Source organism: Amblyomma mixtum, chromosome 2 (assembly GCF_055824585.1).
Source record: "Amblyomma mixtum isolate Tamu chromosome 2, ASM5582458v1, whole genome shotgun sequence".
Classification (NCBI taxonomy): Eukaryota; Metazoa; Arthropoda; class Arachnida; order Ixodida; family Ixodidae; genus Amblyomma; species Amblyomma mixtum.
The window spans coordinates 312839399-312864831 of NC_143013.1; the positions used below are offsets into that span (position 1 = coordinate 312839399).

General features: G+C 42.9%; 1 protein-coding gene across 38 annotated transcripts in view; it reads left to right on the plus strand.

Annotated features, from left to right (window-relative positions):
- LOC149364999 (basement membrane-specific heparan sulfate proteoglycan core protein-like) overlaps positions 1-25433 on the plus strand; it is a 332955-nt gene that overhangs the window by 267455 nt on the left and 40067 nt on the right. For 33 of the 38 annotated variants that reach the window (XM_089575025.1, XM_089575031.1, XM_089575021.1 and 30 more), the window contains 14 exons: positions 23-216; positions 1819-1936; positions 2961-3109; positions 5360-5477; positions 6399-6579; positions 7284-7381; positions 8211-8483; positions 11279-11383; positions 12653-12841; positions 12951-12965; positions 15558-15818; positions 16549-16708; positions 19772-19872; positions 20755-21027. In XM_089575025.1, coding sequence (XP_089431151.1) covers positions 23-216; positions 1819-1936; positions 2961-3109; positions 5360-5477; positions 6399-6579; positions 7284-7381; positions 8211-8483; positions 11279-11383; positions 12653-12841; positions 12951-12965; positions 15558-15818; positions 16549-16708; positions 19772-19872; positions 20755-21027 — 2235 coding nt within the window. The remainder of the gene's footprint in view (positions 1-22; positions 217-1818; positions 1937-2960; positions 3110-5359; positions 5478-6398; positions 6580-7283; positions 7382-8210; positions 8484-11278; positions 11384-12652; positions 12842-12950; positions 12966-15557; positions 15819-16548; positions 16709-19771; positions 19873-20754; positions 21028-25433) is intronic. The other 5 variants (XM_089575062.1, XM_089575022.1, XM_089575026.1 and 2 more) reach the window with 4 other exon arrangements.

The window sequence follows — 25433 nt, forward strand, 5'->3', positions numbered from 1 at the left end:
CTTTTCACTAACCTTTCTGAAGAAGAAACAAAGGCTGCCATTATTTCCGAAGATGACTCAGGTCCTGGAGAGGGTCCCCATCTCACCATCCATCCCACAAGATTCGAGGCCAGAAGAGGTGAAACTGTGCGCTTTGACTGCCGAGCTTCTGGACGACCGACTCCCAACGTCACATGGTCATTCTCCGGTGGTCCAATGCCAGACAATGCTAACCAGGTTTGTGCTATGAATGCAACTCTGAGCAAAGTGTTTGTGACTTGTGTTATATTATTCTTTTGAAATTACTGGCATTATTGAAGGCAGTTTAAAACTCAATGCTAACATTGCATCCTGTGGCGATTGATGTTTGTTGAAGTGCCCTCCCAGTATCTGTGCATTCTACTAGACGTATCTTATTGTACAAGGAAAAATAGCTGGAATGGGGCAGGCTGTATCAGGCTAGTTGGTATTACATTGGTTTGATGAAAAAATACTCATTGAACTAGAAATATAGTTGAACAGGCAAGCTGTCGGGCTAACGCTCATGTGTTGTCATGTTTCTTTATGTTTCATGTTCGTGCTGCTGAAAAAAGTGAAAAGTATCTTACAGCTACAGTGCAGTCCCAGTCGCTCGTCAAGAACCGTAGTGTTTCAAATCACGACGTGGTTAACTTATACTAACAATTAATTTGGGAAAAAAGAAAAACTCACAGGAGATGCCTATGAGAAATGCTGAAGTATACTGAGCATATTGGCTCATGTTGAATTAGGGAGTTTGCTGAAGAAGACCTTGAAGGAAGTTGTTGCATGCATGATGGCTGCTGCTGTTATCAAAGTGAAGCGCTATATCATGTGCACAGTGGCCGCTCCTGGCGAAGTGAAGCAAAGTACTCGCAATAGGCAGTGGTGGAAAATGGGAGACTCGTTTAATGCCATTTGTGAGCGTTCACGGTTTCACTCCTTTACAGCCAGCCTGTTCTCATTGGTAAGCTTACTCAGTGGTTACGGTGCTCGGCTGCTGACCCAAAAGACGTGGGTTCGATCCCGGCCGCGGCAGTTGCATTTTGATGGGGGTGAAATGCTAGACACCCGCGTACTGTGGGATGTCAGTGCATGTTAAAGAACCCCAGGTGGTAAAAATTTTTGGAACCCTTCACAATGGCATCCCTCATAGCCTGAGCTACATTGGGATATCAAACCCCCATAAGCCACAAACCATCAGTGAGCTTGCAATAAACATAAAAGAATGTGCAGTCAGACCAGGAATGAAGGCTTGCTGTGTGTCAGATCTATATCCTTTATTTTTCCTTCTGCCACTGCTGCCAGAGCTGTAGAAAATGGGGGACAAGTGTGAATCACAACCCCTTTTTTCATCTGCATTGTGAGGTTGCCCTCTGCCAAAAAAAATTCAACTTGTCATAGGTATTGTCACCTTTATAGTCCAGAGACCATACTCCTCCCATAAAAGCGCATGCATTAGAAATGGTATTAAAATGGCAGTAATTAGCTGCTTCACACAATACACATAAGATTGCACTAAAATGACCCTTATACCTCAGTTTCAATAACTTATCTCTACTGAAACATGGTGTAAACTGCCATCTCCGTGGTGCTTCATGAAAATCTAGTCAGTGAGGTTCCAGAAAATCACAGGGGACAGGTGTTCATGCACACACGCTGATGGCTCATGAACAGCACTGTGTTGTATGCAAGCAGATTCAACTGTGCAAACTGCACTGTTACTATCAAAGTTGCGCGTAATGCCTTTGACTTGAACTCTATTAACAGCATTTTAGCGCTGTCATTATTTCTGCTCTCACCTGTGTCTTTTTCTCCTAGGTGGGAGGTGTGCTGACCTTGCTCAACGTTGATGAGCAGAACCAAGGAAGCTACATGTGTACTGCAAGCAATCGTTATGGAACTGCACAAGGCCAGGCACCTCTGCAGCTAACAACAAGTATGGCTTTTATTCTTGCATCTTTATTTGCTGCTAATAAGATGCACTGCATGTCACAATGGCTGCCAAACTTCAATATTTCACTTAGCCGTAGTAACTTGATGGCTTTGCCATTCAGCCACTAATCTGCAGGTTCATTCTTGGCTGCTGTGGACAAGTTTTTATCTCCATCAAAGCGTAAAATTGTTCTCGTAACAAGGATTTCAGTGCATGAAAGAACCACACGGCAAGAGGGAAAAGAGAAATACGCATTATGTTAAGAGGAACTGTGAGTGGTCTAGATTAGCAAAAAAGTTAATCTGTGAGCTGGAATTAGGAAAATTAAATGGACTTGACCAGGTCATGTAATGTAGAGGCATCAGATAATCTGGTGGATGAGAGATGCAAAAACTTTTTTATATGTTGTGGCTGCAGCTCATGCAAGACAGGCATAATCGTAAATTACTGTGAGAGCTAGTCTTTGTTTTGCAGTTGCTAATTTTGTCCAGTAATGATATCTGTATGTTTCATGCATGTCATTCACACAGAGTTCATGCATTTGCTTGTAGGCACCTGATATTGGTGACCCAACCACACTTTGTGAATTTATATATATATATACATGTGTTCAAACCATTAACTTTACTTTTTTTTGTCATTACTGGCCTGTTGGGCCAGCTCAGAAATATGACATCATTTGCCTGTGTCCTTCCTTAGAAAGAAATGAGAATGCATGAAAGTGCCTCCTCCAGAAGATACAGTTGCAGCATTTTGCCATGTAATTGGCTCAGTGTGGAGGATACAATGCACATGCTGCACAGGTGGTAGTGTGCAATCTGCATTAGACATACTGCAGCAGCTTCCAGCTTGCTATGAGTACTCAGTAAGAAGCCTCGAGAACAGAAACGCAGACTTGGTCAGCGGTCCTTTAATGAGCAGTGGACATTATATGACGACCTACTTCTTATTTTATCACTGTTTTCCTCAATGCTGTGTCATACATTCAGTTTTTTTTTCTAATGGCTGTTTTGTCTCTCGTTTGCAGGAAGGAACATTCCTTCAGTGCACATTGAGCCTGAGAGGCAGACTGTGCGGCAAGGAGAGGATGCCAAATTGCGCTGCATCGCAACAGGAACGCCAACACCAGTGATCAAGTTTGCAAAAGTTGGAAGCAACTTCACTCACAGGCACATTGTGAGTGACACTTTTCTTTCGCTGCTATCGGGGCCCTTGTGCTGTCCCCACACCCCATGCAGTATAACTACAGCCAGCTTGTGGTTTTCCTAGCGTAGTAATATGGGACTAATTGAATCCACCCAAGCATACAGCTATGAAGGAAGACAGCCATACAGCTATGAAGGAAAGCTATAAAGCTTCCACCGAAACTTTGTAGTTAAAGAAAAATGCATCCTGGTACGGAGTTCAAATGCAGGACCACCACCTCACTGGGGCAGTTGCTCTACCAGCTGAGCTAATCGGGACAGCTAGCACTTAATGGCTTTCATGTGATGCGCCTATGGAACATGTTTACCATATTTACTCGCTTAACTTGAGCAGCTTTTTTCTTAACATTAAGGCTTCAAGAAATGGGGCGTGTAAAAACAACAAAGGTCATAACGAGCAATATATACTATATATTGCTGCCTATATGTTGACCCCCCAACTCACACCCTTAGCTGGCCCCCCCCCCTAGAAAAGTTAACTCCAAATATAAGACGTATATCTCCTCCACGTAACTCAAAGCAATAAATGTGCAATGATACAATCGAAACGCAAGCATTCGGAGTAAAATGGAGATGAAAGGCGATAAATCAGTGCCCTCGAGTGCGGCCTGGCTGACTAGCAAAGCCAAACAAACGGTTCAGACCAACGACCTCTGAATTTCATGTCCAGTAGTCTAGCCGCAGCAGCGTCTTTCCAATCTTCTTCATTCGAGGGTACTAATTATGTTGCGTGTAACTTGACCTTTAGAGTGTTCACCAGCACCACCCTTGTCCATGTCAGGAGACTTAGTGCATCCTGTATTAACGCGAGTGCCACATGGAACATGCTCGAATGGGGAGTGCGGAAGCTGTGCCCAAACCCTCTTATGCTACCTAGGGCATCAAGACTTCCAGAACCAAGGCCCCCTCATTAACCCTTTGAGGGTCGAATTATTTTGAAGAAAACTTTCCCAGGTGGTCAAATTACTTTATTGCGGATCTTGAATCTACAAAATGTATATAATCGAGAATAAATAGTAAAAAAAAATTGGGAACAGTACTTTGGTGACAGCATCACTCACAACTGGAAAATGTTCAATAGAATTTCACGAGCGAAGGTGATAAACAAGCTAAGAGCAGCACCAATAAAGATAGAAATCAACTTCCGCCGCCTCTGCAAGAGAGTGCCCAAAAAGAGAAAACAAGTTTCGCGCGACTCCGTTGCGATCCTGCGGCGGAATCAAAACCGCGTAGGCGCTTTGCCGCAGAGAGCGAGAATACCTCGCGAGCAACGGTGATAAGCAAGCTAAGAGCAGCGCCAATAAAGATAGAAATCAACTTCGGCAGCCCCTGCAAGATAGTGCTGACAAAAAGAAAACTCAAATTTCGCGCGACTCCGTTGCGATCACGCGGCGAAACCAAAACTACAAAAGGGTTGTTGCCGCAGTCTGTGCCGCCGCGCTAAAGCTAGACATAAGTTCTGCTTATCTCCGTAAGAAGGCAGCACAAAATTCAAACACTTCTTGTAAGTCCTAAGAGGTGGCATTGCTCTTTTGGCGCAAAATTTCAAACGGAAGATCGAAACCGTACCCGTACGGCAAAGACCTTGCGGGACAGAAAACCGCCGCCGTACATATACGGCAAAAACCTTCAAAGGGTTAAGCTATTGAGCGTACAAAGAAATAGAAATTTAGAGGTCGTGGCTTTGGATCCCACTGGCTACATGTGGTTGTTTTCTGTTCTGCTTTCTGATCAATTATCTTTCAGTGATAAAATTATTACATTATTAGTTTCCCATTGATCAACACCAGGAATTATGAAAAAAATGATTAAAAGACGATAGAAACATTCCTCTACGCTCCTAGGATTCAGTGACTATTGGCTTCCTTCATACAAATGGTTCGTTCACTAATTTTGGATTCTGGCACATGCTGGAGGTTTCTGAAAGTTTTTTTTTTTTTCGCAACTATTAATCTTGAAAGTGACTGCCAGCGCGAGCGACCCGAGTAAACAGCGCGTAATTAATCCCCCTATCTCTCACACCTTTCACAGCTGCACATGTCAACGTGGGCATGTCGACCTTCTCAAGCCTGCCTTGCATGCAAATTAGGGAGTGCACAAATTATGCAAGGGTGCAAATCGTGCGAGTAAATACGGTACATGCTGCAGTACGGAAATGTTTCAGAGGTCTTTTAATGAATCGGCTGTACTAATATTGCTCAACTCTTTTGTGCTCCTGCAGGTACAAGACGACACACTGACAATTGAGCAAACCGTTGTCCAGGACCGGGGTCACTACACCTGCTTGGCAGAAAATAGGGAAGGCATAGCTCGAGCTACTGCTGTGCTGGAAGTTGACCGTAAGGATTGTTTTCCCTGAATCTGTCCTTTCTGTGCTAGTCCTTTAGTTGCTGCTATTCTGCTCGAAAGAAAATAAATGCTTCCTTTCAGGCTTGTAGAGTGGTCACTTGTATGACATATGACATGCATACTAGAACTAAAATTTCACAACAAAATTTATTTTCTTATATAGGATGCCAAACATCGAGTATCAGCTGTGTAGTTTGGCTTTGGCATCATTTAACTCTTTCGCTACTGCAAGAAAATGACCGATTTTGAGTGTGCTAAAATAAAAATTATTTCTTCAAGAAGTGCTGAGGGCACTGCACGTTGTAATACATCAAACTGTAGCTTATTGATTATAGTTCCAAATGCCCGGCGGACTCCAGTCAGTTTCATTTTTCACGTTGGCTGCTCATGTTAGAAAATGAAAAAACAAAACTGAAACCAAAGAAATGGTGTTAGAGAAGCAAACAAGATGCCACAGCTTATCCAGGAGGGCTGCCTTAAATTTTTGGTGTCAGTTTCAAAACGTTAGTCATATGCGATGGCCTAGCTAAGTGCAGTAATAAAAGATAAAAAGGAGTAGGTATTGATGTCTGTAAAGAATTCTAGTCTCTAAATAAAATCATTAGCAGAGGCATTTATTGTGCCGTGAATCAGCCATGTTCTGGTTGATCGTGATGATGATGGTAAATGTTTACTTTCATTTGCTATCATTGCAGAAGAATTTCTTATAAGAGAGATGCTGTGAATCGAAGTGGAAGGCTGAAGTAATAAAAAATGCCATCTGATATAATACACAACCTTTAAAGATGTTAAATAGCATGCCACCCCAAATCTTTAGATTAGTGTCAACTGACTGAGAAGCACTGGTCATTCAGTTTTAAATTGTTGAGAGCTTCTCATAATTGAGCATGCAACTTCTTGTGTACTTTCAGGAAGGGAAGTTCCACTTGTCGAAATCTACCCAAAACACATCCCACCACTTCATCATGGAGATACTGCATTCCTACAGTGCAGACCCACAGCTGGAATACCAACGCCAACAGTGGAGTGGACACGTGCTGACGGAAGTCCCTTCACCCCCAGCACTGAACTGACTAGCCCTGGAATCATTCGGTAAACACTTCTGGTCACTGTAATTTTCTCAGTTGAAAGCTATATGTCCCCGGTTAATAAAGGTTCATATGAGAGAGAAAGATAATTCAGAGGGACATACGAGAGTCATAAGAAGTACAACATTTCCGTGCAGATAGCTGTGTACAAAGCGATAATGAGGGGAAGCGAATATTGGCCCTGTCATTAGCTTGCATGTGTCACAGTTCCACATGTTTGATTCTGGGTGCATGAGGTGCATGATTCTGGGTGCATGATTTGTCACAAAATCACTTCGATGTCTGGATGAAAAAGGTATTGAGTGCACTCAATGCCCTTGTTTCAGTTTTTTGCCCCTTCCCCTTAGTATTCCCATAGTAGCATGCTTACTGAAGCAACAAATGAAATGGCTTCCTGCTCTACCTGGGAGCAGTCTTGAAGGTGCCTTGATACTTGGATCCTTTCTGAAATCATTAACGTCGAAACTTGGGTTTGTTCTAGCGCACCAAAAGATGAAGGGTGGTGTGTGCCTCTCTTGTGCACCGTCCCTTGCTTTTAGATGCACTAAAACACGGAAGTATGAAATTGTGCTCCTGAATTTGCATCATTTCTCAACTCTGACCAAAAATTTGTCATCTGCCGGCAAAGCTTGTATACGAAGTGTGCATAATGCAAATTTAACTTTTATTTTTTTTAATCTGCCTCTTTATCTTATTCTTTTACTCTAGTTTCACAAGGTTTTCAAGAGATGAGGAAGGGACGTATGTTTGCTCTGCTGAAAATGCAATGGGCAAAGTGACCGCACAAACAACACTAAAAATGGAAGGTAAGTGACCCTTGCATTGCAGACTGCAGATTGTCATTTTAGAAATGACATGAAAGGACTGGCCCTGATGTTATGCTACGCGAACACTTCACCAGGGGCATTGAAATTATTTTGATGACACCCATCTAAATGTAGGTATTGGTAGCCATTTACACTTTATGGAATGGCCGCTGCAGTATCTCGGTGGTTATGGTGCTCGGCTGCTGACATAAAACACATTGGTTTGATCCCAGCCATGGTGGTCGCATTTCGATGGAGGTGAAATGCTTGAGGCCTGTGTACTGTGTAATGTCAGTGCATGTTAAAGAACCCCAGGTGGTCGAAATTATCTGGAGCCCTCCACTACAGCGTCCCTCATAGCCGGAGTCGCTTTGGGATGTTAAGAACTAAACCATAGACCAAAACTTATGAAATGGTATGGTTGTTTCGAGCAAAAACCACATTATTTATCTGATGATGGTTCTTAACATTCTAGAGGACCATGTACTGTGCAATGTCAGTGCACGTTAAAGAACCTCAGGTGGTTGAAATTTCCAGAGCCCTTCACTACGGCATCCCTCATAACCTGAGTCGCTTTGGGATGCTAAACCTCCACAAACCTAAAACCTTAACATAAAGAGCAACCACTTCTTGAAGTCATGGTGGGGTTCGGGGTAAGATGTTTGCATCTGTGTGTATGTCAATTCCAGTATGAGGTTCATTTAATGGTTGGGCCTGGTTGTATTTCGCAAGCTTTTTTCATTCATGTCAGCAGTGGACCTGATATTCATTGTGATGGCTGCTATCGAGATGCACTCGTTTAATAAAACTTCCTTTCTGCATTTCACAGGGAGTCCATTCGTGCGTATTCTCCAGCAAAACCCATACGCTGTGAGGGTTGGTGACCAGATCAGGCTTGACTGCATTGCCGAGGGTGACCCAAAGCCTACGGTCACATGGGAGCGCCTTGGCCAACCCATCACCACGTACTCCAACACGGAGGAACTGCATGGGGGCACCACTACCCTGTTCATTCGACGGGTGGCACCTTCGGACAGCGGCATCTACATCTGCAGGGCGGCGAACCACGGAGGAGTTTCTGAGGGGAGGATAGAAGTGGCAGGTGTGTAAGCCCGTGAAAGCTGGGAGGGAGCCTGAGTGCGATGGAGAGGGAAATGAGAGGCATAATTTGGAGATGCATAAAAAGATCAGGAGGGATTAGTGTGCAAACATGAGTAGATGATATAATTCTAGGAGGAAAATTTAGGCTTGGCCATGATGCATAAAACATGACCTGTTGGTTCTAAGGGAGGAGGAATATGATTCAGGACTACAGATTTCATACGTGTCTGGTGGGCACAACTAGCACCGGACAAATGTGATTGAAGATCATGAGAGAACCCTTTGTCCTGCAGTAGGCTTAGTATATTTATCCAAATGTAAGTCAACTTTTTTTTTTTTCAGAAATTAGGGATCTCTTGACAAATGGGATAAATCTGTTATGATCAAAGTGTGCCAGCCTGTTTTTGTGGCAAAAACCAACCTGGCCGACCAGCTAGCTCCCTTTTCAACCACGAATTGGAGCAGCAGTCATTTGGCTGTTGCTAGCTTCTTCACCCCACCTCCAGAAGAGATAGACATGTGCTTATGTAACTTAGGCGAGGGCCATAGTGAGGGTTACATGTTTACATGTTTGTTCCTCACGTGGCATCATTCTGGTTGACGATGTCTGTGATATCTGAGTATTGCCATTCATATCAAGGTGCTGCCTGCAACTCTCGGGTTCATTAATCTACTAAATGCACATCAAAATAGAGGTTTGTCTTTAAATTAGTCCCCATGAAGTTATAGGTTGACCTACACATTAGACATCCTTGATATAAACATTTGGCTTGTGAGAGTTTCAGCTTAAGAGAAGTTAATCAGATCATATGAGAGTATATGTAGGTACCAAGAGTAAACTGGACATTGAGGTGAGCATTAATGAAGAGTAGTTTGCGAGGAGACAATTATCAAGCATCTCAAAAAAATGTTAAGAAACCTTGAGCACCACCTGCAGTTAACCATCCAGTTTTTGTTTACTACTGTCATATTACTAAGAAACCACCCCTGTGATAAAAGATCAGACTGTGCCTAATTGCATGGTGCATGCAAGACCAATTGCAACCTCCTGGCAGGCTGGATTGCCTGCATGCACAAACTCGTTCAAGTATGCTACAGTCCTTTTTTTTTTTAATTTGTTGCAGTCTTTCCTTAATGATGCAACCAATTTACGTAAACTGATTGGCCACCTGTTGCTACAGGGTGGCAGTCGGTATAGCACTACTAGAGTTTGTGTCAACCAATGTGCACTAATAGGATGGTTTGTGTTGACCAAGTCTTTTTACATTGCATCGATAAGGATTTAAGTATTGGTCCCTGAACTGTTCCACATTATCAGAGAATCCACTTTAACAGAGTTCATCTAGAAGGGAGTCTTCTGTATTTGTACCCTTTTACACTCATGTGGCTGCTAACTTAAGGAGTCAACCTCTATTCATGGCTGACATATGGTTATATGAATGTAGGAACTTGAGTGATGGTGATGCTCATGAAAAGTGGCCAGGTAATACCTTTGGGGAAAAAAGAAGTTTGTTTAGGGAAATGGACAAAAAAGAGTGAATGTCCTACCCTAAAACATGCCGATGTGGATGAATAGTAAACTAAGGTTTGTGGTCATCGTGGTGCAGATGCAATGGTATTCCACGCTTGGTGCAAGGGTCTAAAGTCTTGACTCAGCTCCACAGCTTATTTGGGCTAAGTGCAATGATTCCACATTTTAATGCTGCCACCAGTGTATTGATGCAATGCTTTGATGTTCAGTGATACCTCATTGATTGCTAATGCACCCCAAGTGTCCTAAATTAATCCGGCGTCCTTTAGAGCACGTCTCTCATTGTGCTTTATTGTAATAAGCTGAGTGAACATAAAGTTCCAGGAGCATGGACCTTATATGAACTTAAACAAAAAGGGGGCACATTTTTAACATTCCTGCAGGACACTGATCTTGACTCTAAATGGTGACAGCAGGGATGGTCTATGGTCTACTGGGATTTAATGTGTGCGTAGATGGTGTCTTCTGGAGTGGACTATGTTATCCTGTGAGTGAATGGGTGCATGCATGGATGGTGGCACTGCAATGGACTATGTTCTACTGTGACTTAATGTGTGTATAGACGGTGACTTCTGGAGTGGGTTATGTTCTGCTGTGAGTGATTGTGTGCATGGATGGTTACTGCGGGAGTGGAGTATGTACTATTATAAGTGACTGTGCGCATAGCGGGGCAGATCTAACTGGTTTTAGGACATTGTTAACATATAAGTGACGCTACGGTGGAGCAATTACCAGCAGAATAAGCAAGGCTAATCCCACCTATAGCATACAACAACTCAACTCAACTCAATTGCTAAATGTAAACAGATAACTAGTGCGTGTTGCATGCGCAGCTGAGAAACCATGCTTAAAGTGAATGGTGGCCAGAGAGTTCAGAAGGTTAGGATTACTGTAAGGTAGAAGGCCATAACAATGTTTTCCAGCTTCGATTTTCAGTACACAACATTATCTTTTATGAAATCACATTCAGCCAAAAAAAAGTTTTTAGGGGTGTGCTATTATAATTGATAGGTGATTGCAGTTCTCTGTGTTGAACATTTTTTTTCTGTATTGTGCTTGTGCACATATGGAACCATGTTGGAGCTTCCTTGCCTATAGGGGCTTCTGCACCTGCTGAAATACTGCATGCACTAGAGTTCTGGTTTGGGCTTGTAGATCTGGTTGCATGCCTAGAGAAAGCCATATGCACACTCTATTTAACCTCTTAAAACTTACTGTCATGCTGAGGGATGTATTAATTAATAGCTTGTTTATTTTGTTTCCAGTTGACGGCAACCGGCATTCTCATTCTGTTCCAAAGCTGGTCGCAGATGATAGAATTGTGACAGCTTCGATTGGAAACCGGGCAGAGCTTCGCTGCCATATTGAAGGTTTGCCAATCAAATTTTTTTTTTTTTTCACTTATACTAAACACCGATTAGTCACCTGTCTCCACCTAATTTACACATGTTTAGACATGTGCTGACCACACACAGTTTTCATTCGCTCCAACCACTAGCAGTGCTAGAATCTATGAATTGAAGCAAAATCATTTGAATTCGGCTGCCTTCTCTACAAAATAACACTTAATTAGGTTTTGTTCATAATTTTATAGACGGATGAAAATGGGCTGGAAACGGAACAACTTGTGAAATGGCTGAGAGTAGCTATACATCATTCCTTTTGACTGTTTCATTTTTTTTGCTGTTTTTCATCTGCCATGAAGTTTTAGTACATCTGCATGGGTGGAAATTCACAGCTCCAAACTGTAAAAGACATACGAACATGTGGTTGGCAGCAGCTGTTGCACTACCTCGAATAGCCACTCACATTATCAGCGAGGTAAAAGATTGCGCTGCAGGAGCTGTGTACTAAATGTGTACTTTTATCTCTTGATGTGATAGAATGGAGAGTGCTTGCACGGTCTGTGGCAGCAGCAAGTTACTTTGACGGCCAGCTTATGTCACTGGCAGATTTTGGAGAGCTAAGTCTGTGAAAGTAGTGTATGACATTAGATCTTTAGGAATATCCAGGGATTGTGCAGTTCTTGCATCATTGCAGTGGTAGCTTCATGAGGGTATGAGTACTGTTCATACTTCTGAGTCTTAAACTGTGCTCTAACTTATTACTGGTACCCTGTTACTCCAGAGCATCTGCGTGGCCCCAGTGGTAATGTGAGTTATGGCAGCACAGTGCTGCACATATTGTTGCGGGGAGGTACATTTGTGCCTTGCTGGTAGCAGCTGATAAAGAGTATTACTTCTAATGCTTGGTGCTTTTAACTGCCCACCTTCATTAGCAGCGATGTTGACTACAAGGTCAGGGTTTTATACTTTAGTTCACTTTTAAGGGCAGTACAACAACTTTGGCAAGATCTAAACCACAAAGATAGTGCAGCTGAAGTGTCAAGCTTTATATGAGTGCAGGCATTCAGCTGTAGCGCATGCGTTTTTTTTAGCTCTGTTGGAAAAATAAATTGCAGCAACTGAAAGCCTTGGCTGTTTAGGCAATGCTAACATGGCAAGTGAATGTTCAATCCTCCAAGCTTCAGCAACACATGTACTGAAAGCTTGAGAAAAATTCCAGAAACTGACGCCAGAGTCAGAAGCTTCATCAAGAACATTTGTTCACGATGTTTTACTTATTAATCTCTTTTTCAGGAACGGCTCGTCCAATTCAGATTGTATGGTCTAAAGTGCTGCCAGATGGTAATTTGGCAGAGCTTCCTTCAGACAATGGCATTTTGCACTTCGAGAGAGTGCAGGCAACTGACGCTGGTGTGTATGCTTGTCAAGGCAAGGAGGATGGGGCCGCCATTTTGGACACACGTGTTACGCTCGCTCTTGTTGGTAAGTCTATTTTGCTATTGTAGTGCATGCACCCACCACAGTGGAAGCTGTTTTTTGTGCGTCTGTATGTCTAACAAACCATTGCATCTTTATTACTGCTTTCATTCAGGAGTATGGTCGAAAGGCAAGTGAGTTCTTTGCTTGAAAAATACTCTTGCTTTCCCATTTTGTTACTTGTAAGCTGCCTGCAAGTACTTCACTTTAAAATGTAAAGGGTAGAACAGCATTGTGTTGCCTGTTGTTGCATCAGAGACTTTGCTTTAGTGAACTAGTTCACGTCATATCAGTCATAAGAAATGTTATTTCAATGGGAATAGTATAATCTGGGGGTTTAATTTAGACTACATTGTGATTGGTTTGTCAGCAAGTCTTAAATTTAACAATAAAAAGGAGATGTAATGAGCTCACTTTAGGGAAATGTTGGCATTTCAGGTTTTTTTTGCTTTTTACTCCCGCTAAATGTTTGTATGCCTCACAAAGCAATGGACAGTGCGGTCTGCAGTGTGTGTGTGGCCAGGCTGAAACTAATTACACAGTTAGCACAAAACGTGAAGGTGAAAATGCAGGAAAATTCTTTTCAGTGATGCAGGTGCCTTTACTCTCTTACCACGGTGCATGTCGTGTTGTTTGTGAACAAAATGTTTTTTTTTATAAATGAGTACATATGGCCACTGCTAAGGGGACACACTCAAACATGGCGGTGGCACTTTCATGTGTACTATTTAGGTTAGGATGTGCAAAACTTGTTTTCTTGCTATTATTTCACATACTAATTGAGTTTTAGGGGTGCAAAAGTATTCAGTATTTCTAATTAGAAATTAGTGGGGTTTTACATCTTGAAGTGGCAAAAAATTTCAAATATGAATCTAATGTCTGTTACTTGGCTCATATTTGATTCAGGAAATTCATGTTCGAGAATTTCCTAATATTTTGCAGTGATCTAATATTGCGCCGACTTTCATAAATGCAACCATGGCAAAACCACAATTTCTGGGCTGATTATCCGAAGATCGAGTTTAAGGTGTCAGGAAAAACCCTACAAAGGCGTCCTTATTGCTTTTTTCTTCATCATTTATTGCATGGATCGACCACATTCGGATGCTGTGAGGTTTCGACTGCGAAATTCAGTTAGTGGGCTTTCTCTTTATGGCACCCAATAAGAGCAAGATGGTTGACCACCCACTTTGAACATTCACAACATGAATGCACATAGTTTTTTTGTAATCTTAATCTAATTCACAACTCCTGTAGTGCGAGCTCCACCACCTCACTTTGGTCAACTATATGATATGTGAAAGCCCATTTGCAAAATTTCACATGGGGCTCCCGAAGTTTGACAGTTGAATCAAGCTGTCACTGGCAGGGCAAGCGATCATGCAAAAATCTTGCCTATTGCATGGTGAGTTGCAACCCGCGCACCAGACTTGCGCATAACGGCAGGTGTGACGTTGGTAGGAGGGCGTGTCCGGCGATAACCTTGAAGCTTAGTCATAAAAAGTAAAAAGGAGAGTCGGTCCCCTACATGGTCACACCATGTGATAGCGTGCAGTGGTAGGTATCTATCAACGCTGTATGCGTGCATGCACGGACCGGTGCTGCAAACTGTCTGTAGACATGGGCTGCACAGATGCACACACTAAAACATATGGACACCAGAGCATTAAGGGCTTCGGGGAGTGAAAAAACCGGAGAAGGAAACGGCTTCTTGAGCACTTGGCTTGCGAAAGCTGGCCGCATGACTTCATGCTCTCTCCTGAGTTTTTTTCCTCCATAATAGGAGGGACTCTGGCTGCGGCTAGGCCGAAAAATAGCCTGGCCGTGTAGTTTCGGTATATAGTTTGTTTCTGAGCTTCGCCATCCGCCTGCGGAGACGGCGTCCATCAGCCGCTCATTCACCAGCCACTCAAACCCAGTGACCGAGTTCAGCGCTGCTTTCAGACATGTTTCAAACGCCGACCCAATGGCAGGTCACTGGTCATTTCTTTTTCATTTTAGAAGCAGTCTCGCTATTCCATCGCCAATGTGCATTCCCATCCCTTGCGTCGTTGCTGTTCTTCTAGCATGGCAGAACTACACGCTTGTCATGGACATTTTGCTGTTTGTGCAATGGAGCCTCCTGAAAAGTGTTGACCGCATTTTTGGCAGTTTCTTTTTATTATTTTTTCGGGGACGGAGGGCAATCTAGACTGTCGGGCATTTCTTCGACTTGTGAAGTCTGGTGTAATGTTTAACTACTCATTATGGTATCTTTAGTTGGCAGTCATGTGTCAATTCATGGATTTCATTTTGTTACACATTTTGCATCACTACATTACAGGTTCCTTACTGTTATGCTGTTTAATCAGGCAGTATACATACCTATGGATGTCATGTTTCTTTTGTATGGCGCTGTGTCAGTCTAGTTTTGTTTCTTTCAGTTGCAAAGACCATGCATTATTTTGAAAAACAAAAGAGACACTACTAATATTTGCCTATTTATCTTTCTCTGAAAATTTTTTCATATTGAGCATATATTCGATTCGATGTCTGAAAGCACATTTTTTCTTCATATTCGTTTTCGATTCATAATCGAAGATCTAAGTATTCACGCACCCCTAGTTTTTACCATATCTTTGAAAATACTAGCTCGGATCTGAGACTTTCTTAAAATGTCATTTGCATGCCCTTCTCCTTTTCCTTTCCTTGGCTCATTCTTTCCAATGTTCATTACAAATAGCACCACCCCGGATTCAGCTGAACCCCACCCAGCAGACAGTACGTCCTGGCCACCATGTCTACATCCAGTGCTCGGCTATTGGCGAGCCGCCCATCACCTACCATTGGTCGAGACAGGGTGGGCAGCTGCCTCCAAGCACTGTTCAGAGAGATGGCTTGCTTGAGTTCCGTGGAATCTCAGTCACGGATGCTGGCCGCTACATCTGCACGGCTGCCAATGCAGCAGGACAGGCTGAAGGGGTCGCTGATGTCAGAGTCTCAGGTATGTGGCCGTCTGCTGTCGTCTTTCATCCTGAAGTTTTTTTCTTGTGTTTGTGTTGTGTGTGTTCTATGGCACATAGGCAACTAAGGCCATCATGTGCCAAACGCATACTACAGTGGTGTGCTTGCACATAAAAACATGCTACGATTGATCAATACAGGGATCGACAAATGCTTTCAAAAGGGATTAAGACACATGAAGTCAGTTTTAACAAGCAAGTATTCAATGCATCTTATCAATGTCTGTGCATAGTTCAAGGAACAAGATGATATTCTACTCAGACAGTCAATCTTCTGAGGTATATATGTCGCTGAATCATTGTGCTTGTGCCAAGCACCTGCATAGGTGTCTGTTGGACAGACAGCACATATCAGTTCAAGTGTGCACTAAATCCATTTGTGCAGTGAGGCTGCAAGGTAGAAATGTGTCATCATAGCTGATAGCAGCTTTTTGGTTTTGGCTTTCTATGTGTCCGTCTTTCCACATCCCATATGATGGCTGCTCTTGTTCACCAGTGGCGCTTGTTAACTGTGGCAAAGTTTGCTGCTAATGTTTCGCAGCAGGAAATCAAAGCAGGGGATGATATCGTGCTGCTGAAGACAAGGGCAAGCAGTTTAATTCGCGTGTGATTACCTCTTGCTTTTGTTAAAATTGAATCTGCTACTGAGTGCCCATTAGTTCATATATTGTGCACTGACACCTCTCTTAAGAAAGACTACTGCTATTTCAGAGGGTGTTGAGATTGGCTCCCTGCGGAAAGAAGAGACTGCATTCGTGGGCTCAAACATTGAGTTGCGCTGTCCGCTGACAGGCTCCCCTGAGAGGATAGAATGGACAAAGGACACCCATGCCCTGCCACCAAATGCAAGAGAAGTGAACGGCGAGCTTTGGTAAGGCTTTGTATGAGTATCAGCATTACAACCAGCCCATTGATGTTGCATAAATAACTGAAGGATAACAGCTGGCAACCTTTAGCTGGTACACTAGAAATGAAATACAGGTAAAAGGCAATGAGTAGGAGTACAGAACTGTGTGTAGGCACAGTATAAAGGTGAACGTACAGCACAGAACCATTTGCATGCTAAAAATGTGAAGCAAAGACTTGGGCATAATTATGAACCCCTTGAGGTGAGACAAGATGAGATCTATGATTGCAGTGATGAAACAATACTGCGCGAGTCATGAACAGGTGGAGAAACAGTTTTGATAAGATGCGGCCCGTATACAGGACCGGCACTTTTCAATTAAATTTTTCTCGCTACAGTAGAGTTCCGATTATGTGTCCTGTTTATGCTACGATACATATTTTTATGACTAATCAGCGCTGCCCCGGCAAATTCTTTCAATATATAATGCATCGAAAATACGGATAGGGCATGTGCCTGACAACTGGCACGAATTAACCGTCCAGAGTAAAACAGGTTTACGGACGGCAAACGTCTGTGATTCTAGGTTATTAAGATCAACCTAAGAGTCGCTGCTCAACTGACAGTAATGATGCCTCAGCCAACAGTTTGAAGCGGCGCTCCCCACACATGTGACCTGTCACTGTGTGTGACCCGTGCATTCCACCGTCAAAGGCTTGGCAGAAATCAATTATGTGTTAATTTAAATGCGAAGTTATTATGTGGTGGCAAACTGGTAAAAAGTATGGACCTTTTGTGATAAACTGTGACTACATTCAAATCACCTTTGCTGCGGCTTCGATGCGAAGCACGCTAGCGTGGGTGCACCCCATTCTAGCTTCTGTGCAGCATAACATTTTGTCCTTTCTGGTGGGAGTGCCAAGTGCACAAGACGAGTAAGCATGCATCAAGGCTCCATGTCTTTGCGGTTCCAGGCGGAGTCAGAAACGTGGGACGACATGTCCATGGTTGTACGAAGTGTTGCAGGCAGTTATCGCCTATTCGCTCCCAGTGGAATGTACCACACAGGCAGAATTATACATGCATGAAACAATTATTTTGGCTGAGATTTTTTTTTTCAAATATCGGTTGCCAAGTTGGGAGTGCGGCCTTTACACGAGTATACAGTTAAACCTGGATGTAACGAACTTCCACATAGTGAATTCCTCTATATAACGAAGTTTCTTAATTCCCCAATGCTGCCCCCATTGAGGCGTGTGTATTTGAGACCTCCATGTAACGAATGTGATGCGGAGGTTGACCTTGATATAACGAACTTGCTAGGCCGACTATCTTTTAGCTTGAGCTGAGTAACAAAATTTGACAGAAAAGTTTCATGAAGATAAAGCACGAACTGACATAAGAGGAGCGTCAACGATCGCATCAACAGTTCATGCTCAAAAGCAGCGAAATATGATAGGACATAGCAAAAATGAAATGGCACGAGCAAGGCGCATTCATTTACGCCTGCCGGTTGCTCGTGTAATTCCGGTGCCAATAGCTCTCACGCGTGGGGACTCCTGAGCGGGGATGCCAGAGACCGCCAGGACGCCAGGGATGCAAGGTGAAGAGTCTGTTTCCTGGGGCAACAGCAGCGACCAAAAAGAAAGAGGGAAGACATGGAAAAAAGAATGTGCCTCCGCGGCTGCCGTTCAATCTACGGTGCCGACGTGACTGCGTGCGCTCTCCTCTAGCTCGGCCGAAACAGCCGCGGTGCCCCTGCCTCCCCCACCCTCTCCACCCCACTCGTAGCGGTGTTGCACGAGCCGCGGAGGAGGTGGCAGCGGCTGCTGCTGTAGTTGTGCTATCAGACATCGAATAATGAGGTTTTCTGTAAACATTTTCAAGGTGATTTCATCTACATTCGTTTCTTATTTTGGTTTCCATTCTGCACTGCCCTTTTGGGTCTTCTTGCGAAAACTGCAGGTAACAAAAACCTGGATGTAACGAAAAATCCCAGACTTTTTTCAACTTCGTTATGTCCAGGTCTGGCAATCAATTGGCAGCAACAAATTTATTCATGGCATGTGTTTTTTAGACACATGCATCACCCCTTCACATTCATTCCACGTCTGAGTTACCGTATTTTCCGGTGTATAAGATGCACCCTTTTATAAGACGCACACGCCATATATGCAGGCTGTCATTGAAAAAGTTGGTATATAAGATGCACCCGTGTATAAGGCGCACCCCAATTTACCCAGTTAGGCTTGTGAGGCTTAATTAAACACGCTTGCGCGAACATCACGAAATTCACCGTACCTGTGAGAAATTCTTAAGCAACGCTAAGTGATCAAAAAAGGCAACACTGACGCCATACCCGCCCACGTTTTAGAAAAAAGAAAAAAAAAACAAAAGAGCTCTCCCATATGTCCATAACATTTTATTTCTACTTAAAACCTTCCAAGTCTTCATCTTCGAATGCGCTATCAAAAAGTTCGCCCATTTCTCGAGGCAACGCGGCTGACACATTCTTTTCGCACTACGTACACGGAGCAAAGAAAGTTGCAAAGGGTGGCTGAAAAAGAATGCCGGCTTGTCTTGGCTTGTCCTGACAATGGCGAGAAGCGCGATTGTCGCCATCTTTTTGGCATTTCACATTGCTTTTGCTTGGGGCCTCCGAAACGGTCGCGTGTTTGTGATCCCGGAAGTCGTCATCCCTGCTGTTTAATGATAAAGTTCACTTTAAAAAAGTGCCGCATGGCGGTCCCCGTATTGAAGTATTAACCGTGTTACAACCGCGTCATTGGTAGTGATATTTTTTCGGTGAAAAAAACTTGAATATGAACCTGAGTAATTTCTGAACTCGCAAAAAAAAAAAACAAATAACGTATAACGAACGTATAAGACGCACCCTTGTATAGAACGCATCAGCAAGATTTTTGAAAAAAATCCGTGTCTTATACACCGGAAAATACGGTACACATCTGGCGTTTTTAGGAATCATCATGCAAATAACTACTCGCATTTTGAGACATGCTGTAAAGTACGTCTGTGCCCTGCAGTGACCTAATACGCAAGTATTGTGGTTTTACCACACAATTGCAGGATCAAAGATGTGCAGCAGAGCAATGAAGGAAGGTACATCTGCAATGCCATGACAGGTGACCGGTTGACTTCCAGGGACTTTGTCATCCTTCATGTCAGAGGTATGAAGCTTGTTGGTGGATTCACTGTGCTGCATTTTTTCGACACCACAGGTCAGGTCACAGTTTTTTAAGGGCTCTCCACTGTGAGGGATGATTGGAACAGTTTCATGATGTTTAACTCTTTCAGATATGTGTTATACTCCACTGTCGAGAAAAATAGAAATTCATGTGTGTATATTTCCATGTGTGTATATTTCCAAAAAAACTAAGAATTCACACTTGGCATACACTCCCATGCTCACGGAATTTCAGCCGTGTTCTTAAAAAAACACATTTATGCCCAACTAATGGTTGTCTTTATCATTCAAAGCAACTTCCGCTATGAAAAATCAGCTACAGTGCTCCTTAGTAAAACATTTCATAACGTGAGAAGAGAAAAAAGTTACTGCAGGCAGCACCAGGCAGCACTTCCTAGGCAAACCATAGAACTTCGCAATCTTTATCTTTCTAGGCGTGAAATGGCACTGCCATTCTGTCCAGCAGGTAGTTCAAATGTTGTCAGCATCACTGACTTCATGGAAACACCCCTAGACGCTGCGAAAAAAAAGTGTGAAAAGTCTTGTGCACAATCGTAGACACTGTGCCACGAAAGGGTAATGCCAGCAGAACGTGTAACATTACTTTGTGGGTAAATCTTATCGCAGCTGTGGCTCTGCACAAGTTGTCTACATGTGTTTTGTCTCCATGCCTGTGTTTTTTTGTGTAATTTTCTTTGATGTTATGTTTGCCACAGGGAATGGGAAATAATGTAGGCATAGTCAAAGAAGACGAGGCAAAGAAGAAAAACTAGGAAGGAAGGATTTTTCTTTCTAAGGAATGACTCAAACGTGTGTTTCTTCTCAATGTAACCTTTTTCTTTCGTTCTATTTACTTCCCGGACAGATGTTCCCAGCATCTCAGTGAGGATCCGGGCCAACAAAGAGGTTGTTCACATGGGTGACAGCCTGGACCTTCACTGTGTAGTGGCAGGCGATGGTGCGGCCTCTGTGAAGTGGACCAAGCTTGAAGCCGATGACCACTTTGCTGAAAATGTGCGAGTGCGTGGAGCTGTCCTTCAAGTTAATGGCGTTCGCGCTGAAAATGGTGGCGTCTACCGCTGTTCCATTGACAGTCCTGCAGGCACACACAATGATGACTACGTCCTTGCCATTGAAGGTATGCAGTGGTATCATCACAAACGGGGCTAGCTCATTTTCTCTCCCTTTCATGAGTTTAAACGCGTAGAAAGGTTCAGTCATTGGCAGCTTTGAACAGGGTTAAGTGGGAAAAGTATGGAAGTGGCCAAAAAAAGGGTTTGGTTCACTTGAAGCGTAGCTAGTCTTTAGAAGGAAAAACCTTTCTCCCTCTGTGCTACAAATACAACTAAGCTGAGGGTCTGAAAAATATACACAAGTTGGTACAGTTTGCCAACTTTTGCGATAAAAGCTTCCAAAAAACATGGTCTCATAATTGTTTTTGGAAAGCAAAACATCAAGCCTGGAAATACAAAAAGCAAGCTTAAGTCTCATCTACGTTAAATTTTGAGCCTGCTGACATCACAAAATCATCGAAAATTAATTCTGAGACTGCTTCAAGAGACTCTGCCTGTTATACGCTACCTGTGACTACGCTGTAACAGAACCATTCTCATGGGTGTGCCGAGCTCTACTTGTATGTGTGGTGGCTGAATCAATATTCAGGGCGTCTACTTTGAAGTTGGCAGCTGTTTGTCTAGCACCTCGCAGGCATAAAGCCATTGATATGGATGTTGCTCAGCAAAATGCTGCTCCTTTTGCATAGCCGTCATTGCAGCTATCTTTTCTTGCCTGATCTTAGTGTAGCAACACTGCACTAGGTTCAAAGTGCACAAGGGGAGCTATAAAATGTGCGTGCTCGGACTCATCTTCAACATAATTTATACATGCCCAGAAAATCCTTTATGCATAGGCATTAACTTTTTTTATAGATTGTAGGCATTTGTTGCCGACACTATCAGCCACTTGATGATACAAAAGCTCAATAAGCTTATTACAGCCTGACAAACACACGGGTGCATTTAATTTTTTGAACGTAGCCCCTCCTTATCTAGTTTGCACTTTGTGCTGGGAAGTTAAAAATGCATCACTACATATGCTGCAAGTTCAAAGTCGCTGGAAGCTGCAAACATGGGGAGAACAGCCTTTCGTGTACAGTATGGGAGTGCTATTAAGAACGTCTGCAAATAAGATCAAAGCACGCACGTTGCAGATATGAACCATTAAACTGCCTTATTGCTCATGTAAATACTATAGTAGTTGTCACAAAACTTAAGAACAATGAATCACACAAAATGGCTGCAATGTCAAGCTTGCATAAAAACTTTCATGCAGTGCATTCAGCTAGCTTACACTTCTACCATTCATACCATTGCATAATGTTTCTAGCATATCACTTTATGAAAATGTTTGCACCCTGTTCACCACTGCCATGAAAAAGATATTTGGTAAGCTGCAGTTTGTTAGCAGTGATAGTTATACGGCCTCATTTGTCTGGAAATTCACTTCAGCATTTGCAGACGTTGATGAAGATAATTGTTATAAAGGTCTTGAATAAATAGAGAAGATAGGAACTCTTGTACTTTTGTATATTTAATGGAGTTTATCAACAATGTTTGAGCATGTTATTTGATCTGTACAAATTTGAGGCAAGAAGGAACATTTTATGAATTTTTACAAAAAAAAAATTCATTATGTAGGATGTAATCTTTTCGTTCCACTATGTACACTTTCTAAAAAATGTACATAGCTACTCTAAATTCATCTTTAATTTTCTTTTTCACGTGGCTTGTTGACTGATCATGCCGAATGTTCCTGTCCTGTTGATGGAGAAATTTATGTTTTGTTATTAAAAACTGAATGTCCTTGTTTCTAACATGCTAACACTTGTCTTATTTTCTGTATGCTTTTGTTTGTTTCTGTGGCTGTTGTAAAAACACACGTTTTCGCCATGCGTTCTGTCTTTTCTTTGTGTTTGACAACACTAACACATTGTGCATTAATCTAGTTTTCAGCTAAATCTGCATGTATAACCACAGTTAACACTGCATGTTTGACTATTAATACTGAGCTCTGTTGTGATTACAAGGGTGGTGGGCTCATTGCTGTGTGCTGTGATATTAAACAGTAGTTGATAATATCAAGCACTACTTCATTTGGTCCAACTTTTCTTGCTAAATAATTTCTACTCAAAGGCCTTTTCTTATTTTTTAGTAAAATGTAATGCTAGGAATAAGCATACAGAGGGAAGGCGTGTTCCCTTTTTTTTTTATCCCTTAAAGGTTTGCTCTCGCTGTTGCTTTTATTTCGGCAATACTAAAGATTATTTTTAGTATGGCTGTACAAGCCTTTCAGCTTTTAGTACCAGTATGTGAGCCCATTACCTTCAATGCAGTAAGCATTGCCTTGTGGTGTCCACTAGCATTATTGGTAAAATTATGAATTATGAGAGCACTAAGGCAACCAGCCCTGACTGCTGATTGGTAAAGCTTTCGCCTTGTGTGGAACAATGCTGAAGATGTAAGGTTTTTTGCCTTTCTGTGGCTTACTAATGCTCGAACAGTGACTGTATACCAACAGCAGTTGCTGGCAGTAATGAGAAAACAAAAGTGATTAAAAAAATCTAATTTCTTCAGTTAGTCCAGTTACCATATATACTCTTGTAATGAACCCACTTTTTTTTCCAGAAAAGTTGACATCAGTTTGGGTGGAGGGTTCATTATGCAGGAAAAAAAAGTTCTGACTGGTTTTTTTGAAGGGTCAGAATTTTATATACATCCATCCGTCCTTCCATCATCAACAAACACACGCGGTCAGATGCATTCATGTCGCTGGTGTTTAGCATTGTTCACTTTGGCGCGATCCGACGATTTTGTGGTGCGGCGAGATAAAGCGAACATGCTGAACACTAGCCCTGAATGTCAGGTGCTTATTTTTTGCGTGAGGGAAAAAAACACACAGGACAGTCACGCGTGTGTAATGCGAATGTTTAAGACTTAGCTTAGGGCACACAACATCTTGGAGCTCTGCCAAGTTTGCCAAGCACGCCGCACTGCATCCCTACCCCTGCCTCACCCAATCCCTCAGGCAGGAGCTCTCCTCAAAAGATAAACAAATGCGTTGTGATGCCGTGATGTTGTGAGGCTATCGGCGGGCAGCATCTTAACACACTGCCAAGGCCTGCACTGCTTACGGTGCGAAAACTGAGGAACCCACTGCAAAAAGCTAAAGGTTATAAAAAAAATAAATTCTGGACAGCAAAGAGGCAGGGGGGGGGGGGGGGGGGGGGTTATACCAGTGGGTTCATTACGCAAGTATATACGGCATTAACTTTGCACTAAAACGATGGTCTAAGTGTGTTTCTAGGCATTGTTTTCACACATCATGGATTTGGCTCCATAGATGGTTGCTGTAGAGTACACAGCTGTGTGTCTTGAGCATTATGTGCCAAGCAAAGTGGAGGCTGCCGGGCAGCAAGGACCAGCTGTCACACTGATAATACTGGAGGTCACCATGGGTCAGGGCTGACTGGGTCAAGGGCTACATGCTCACGTGTGCGGATGTCACAACTGCCTGTAATGACATCAGCAGTAATGTACACCCCCTGTCAAAAGTATACAGCCCAAGAGGTTAGCTTCTACGCTGTTTAGCAGGGCTCCTTGGAACGTCTAGCAGTCCAAAGCTTGGGACAATTGAGGACTAAAAGCCATTAATTGTTCAAGAGATTAGGGTCATTGAGTATGCATAACCAGACACGCTGAAGACCTCGCTAGCGAACCCCTTGGGCTGTATACTTTTGACGGGGGGTGTACATCATGTACAGTCAAGCCTGACTGAAACAATGGGTTCCTTTCCAAAGGGTTTATGAATGTTTTCTTCAATAGACCCTTTACCCAGAAACATGAGTCAGGCTAGTTTAATACTGCACCTGAGAGTGCGAAGGTAAATATATTGTTTTGTTCGCAAGTGCTATTCACATTTCATTCCAGCCTGACTGTACATTTGCCCTCTCCCCTGGTGTAACAAGTGCTATTAACATTTAGGTAAACAACAGACTGGCTGTCTAGTAAAACTGGAAAATTTTGGGACTTGGTGCCACTGGAACTTTTAAATAGTTTGCTGTTGACCCACCCTCGCAGAATGTTATATCATATTTCTTCGTTTGCTTAGCAGGACATAAATCCTCGCAAGGTGGGTGGTTTTAGCGAAGTGCTTTTACTAACAAAACTTTGTCTTCCACTCGATTTGCCCAACTCTCGGCTAATGGCAACTCGTAAGTAACACAACCAGTTTCATTTCCTGTGTGTGCATAGCAGCACCTATGTTTTCCCCTTGCACACTTCCTGCACCAACCCAGTGACAGTGTCCCTCCCTCTTGGCCTGCACATCGAAGCACTTCCATCCTTCCTCCCTGTAGGTTGGTGGTGGTCTCTAGTCCGCCTCTTGTCTGCATGCTACTACGACACAGTACCCTTAGAGAATGCCAAGGTTCTGGACTGCTGTCAGTGAAATGCACTCACTCACAAATGGGACTCGCACTGACCTGTG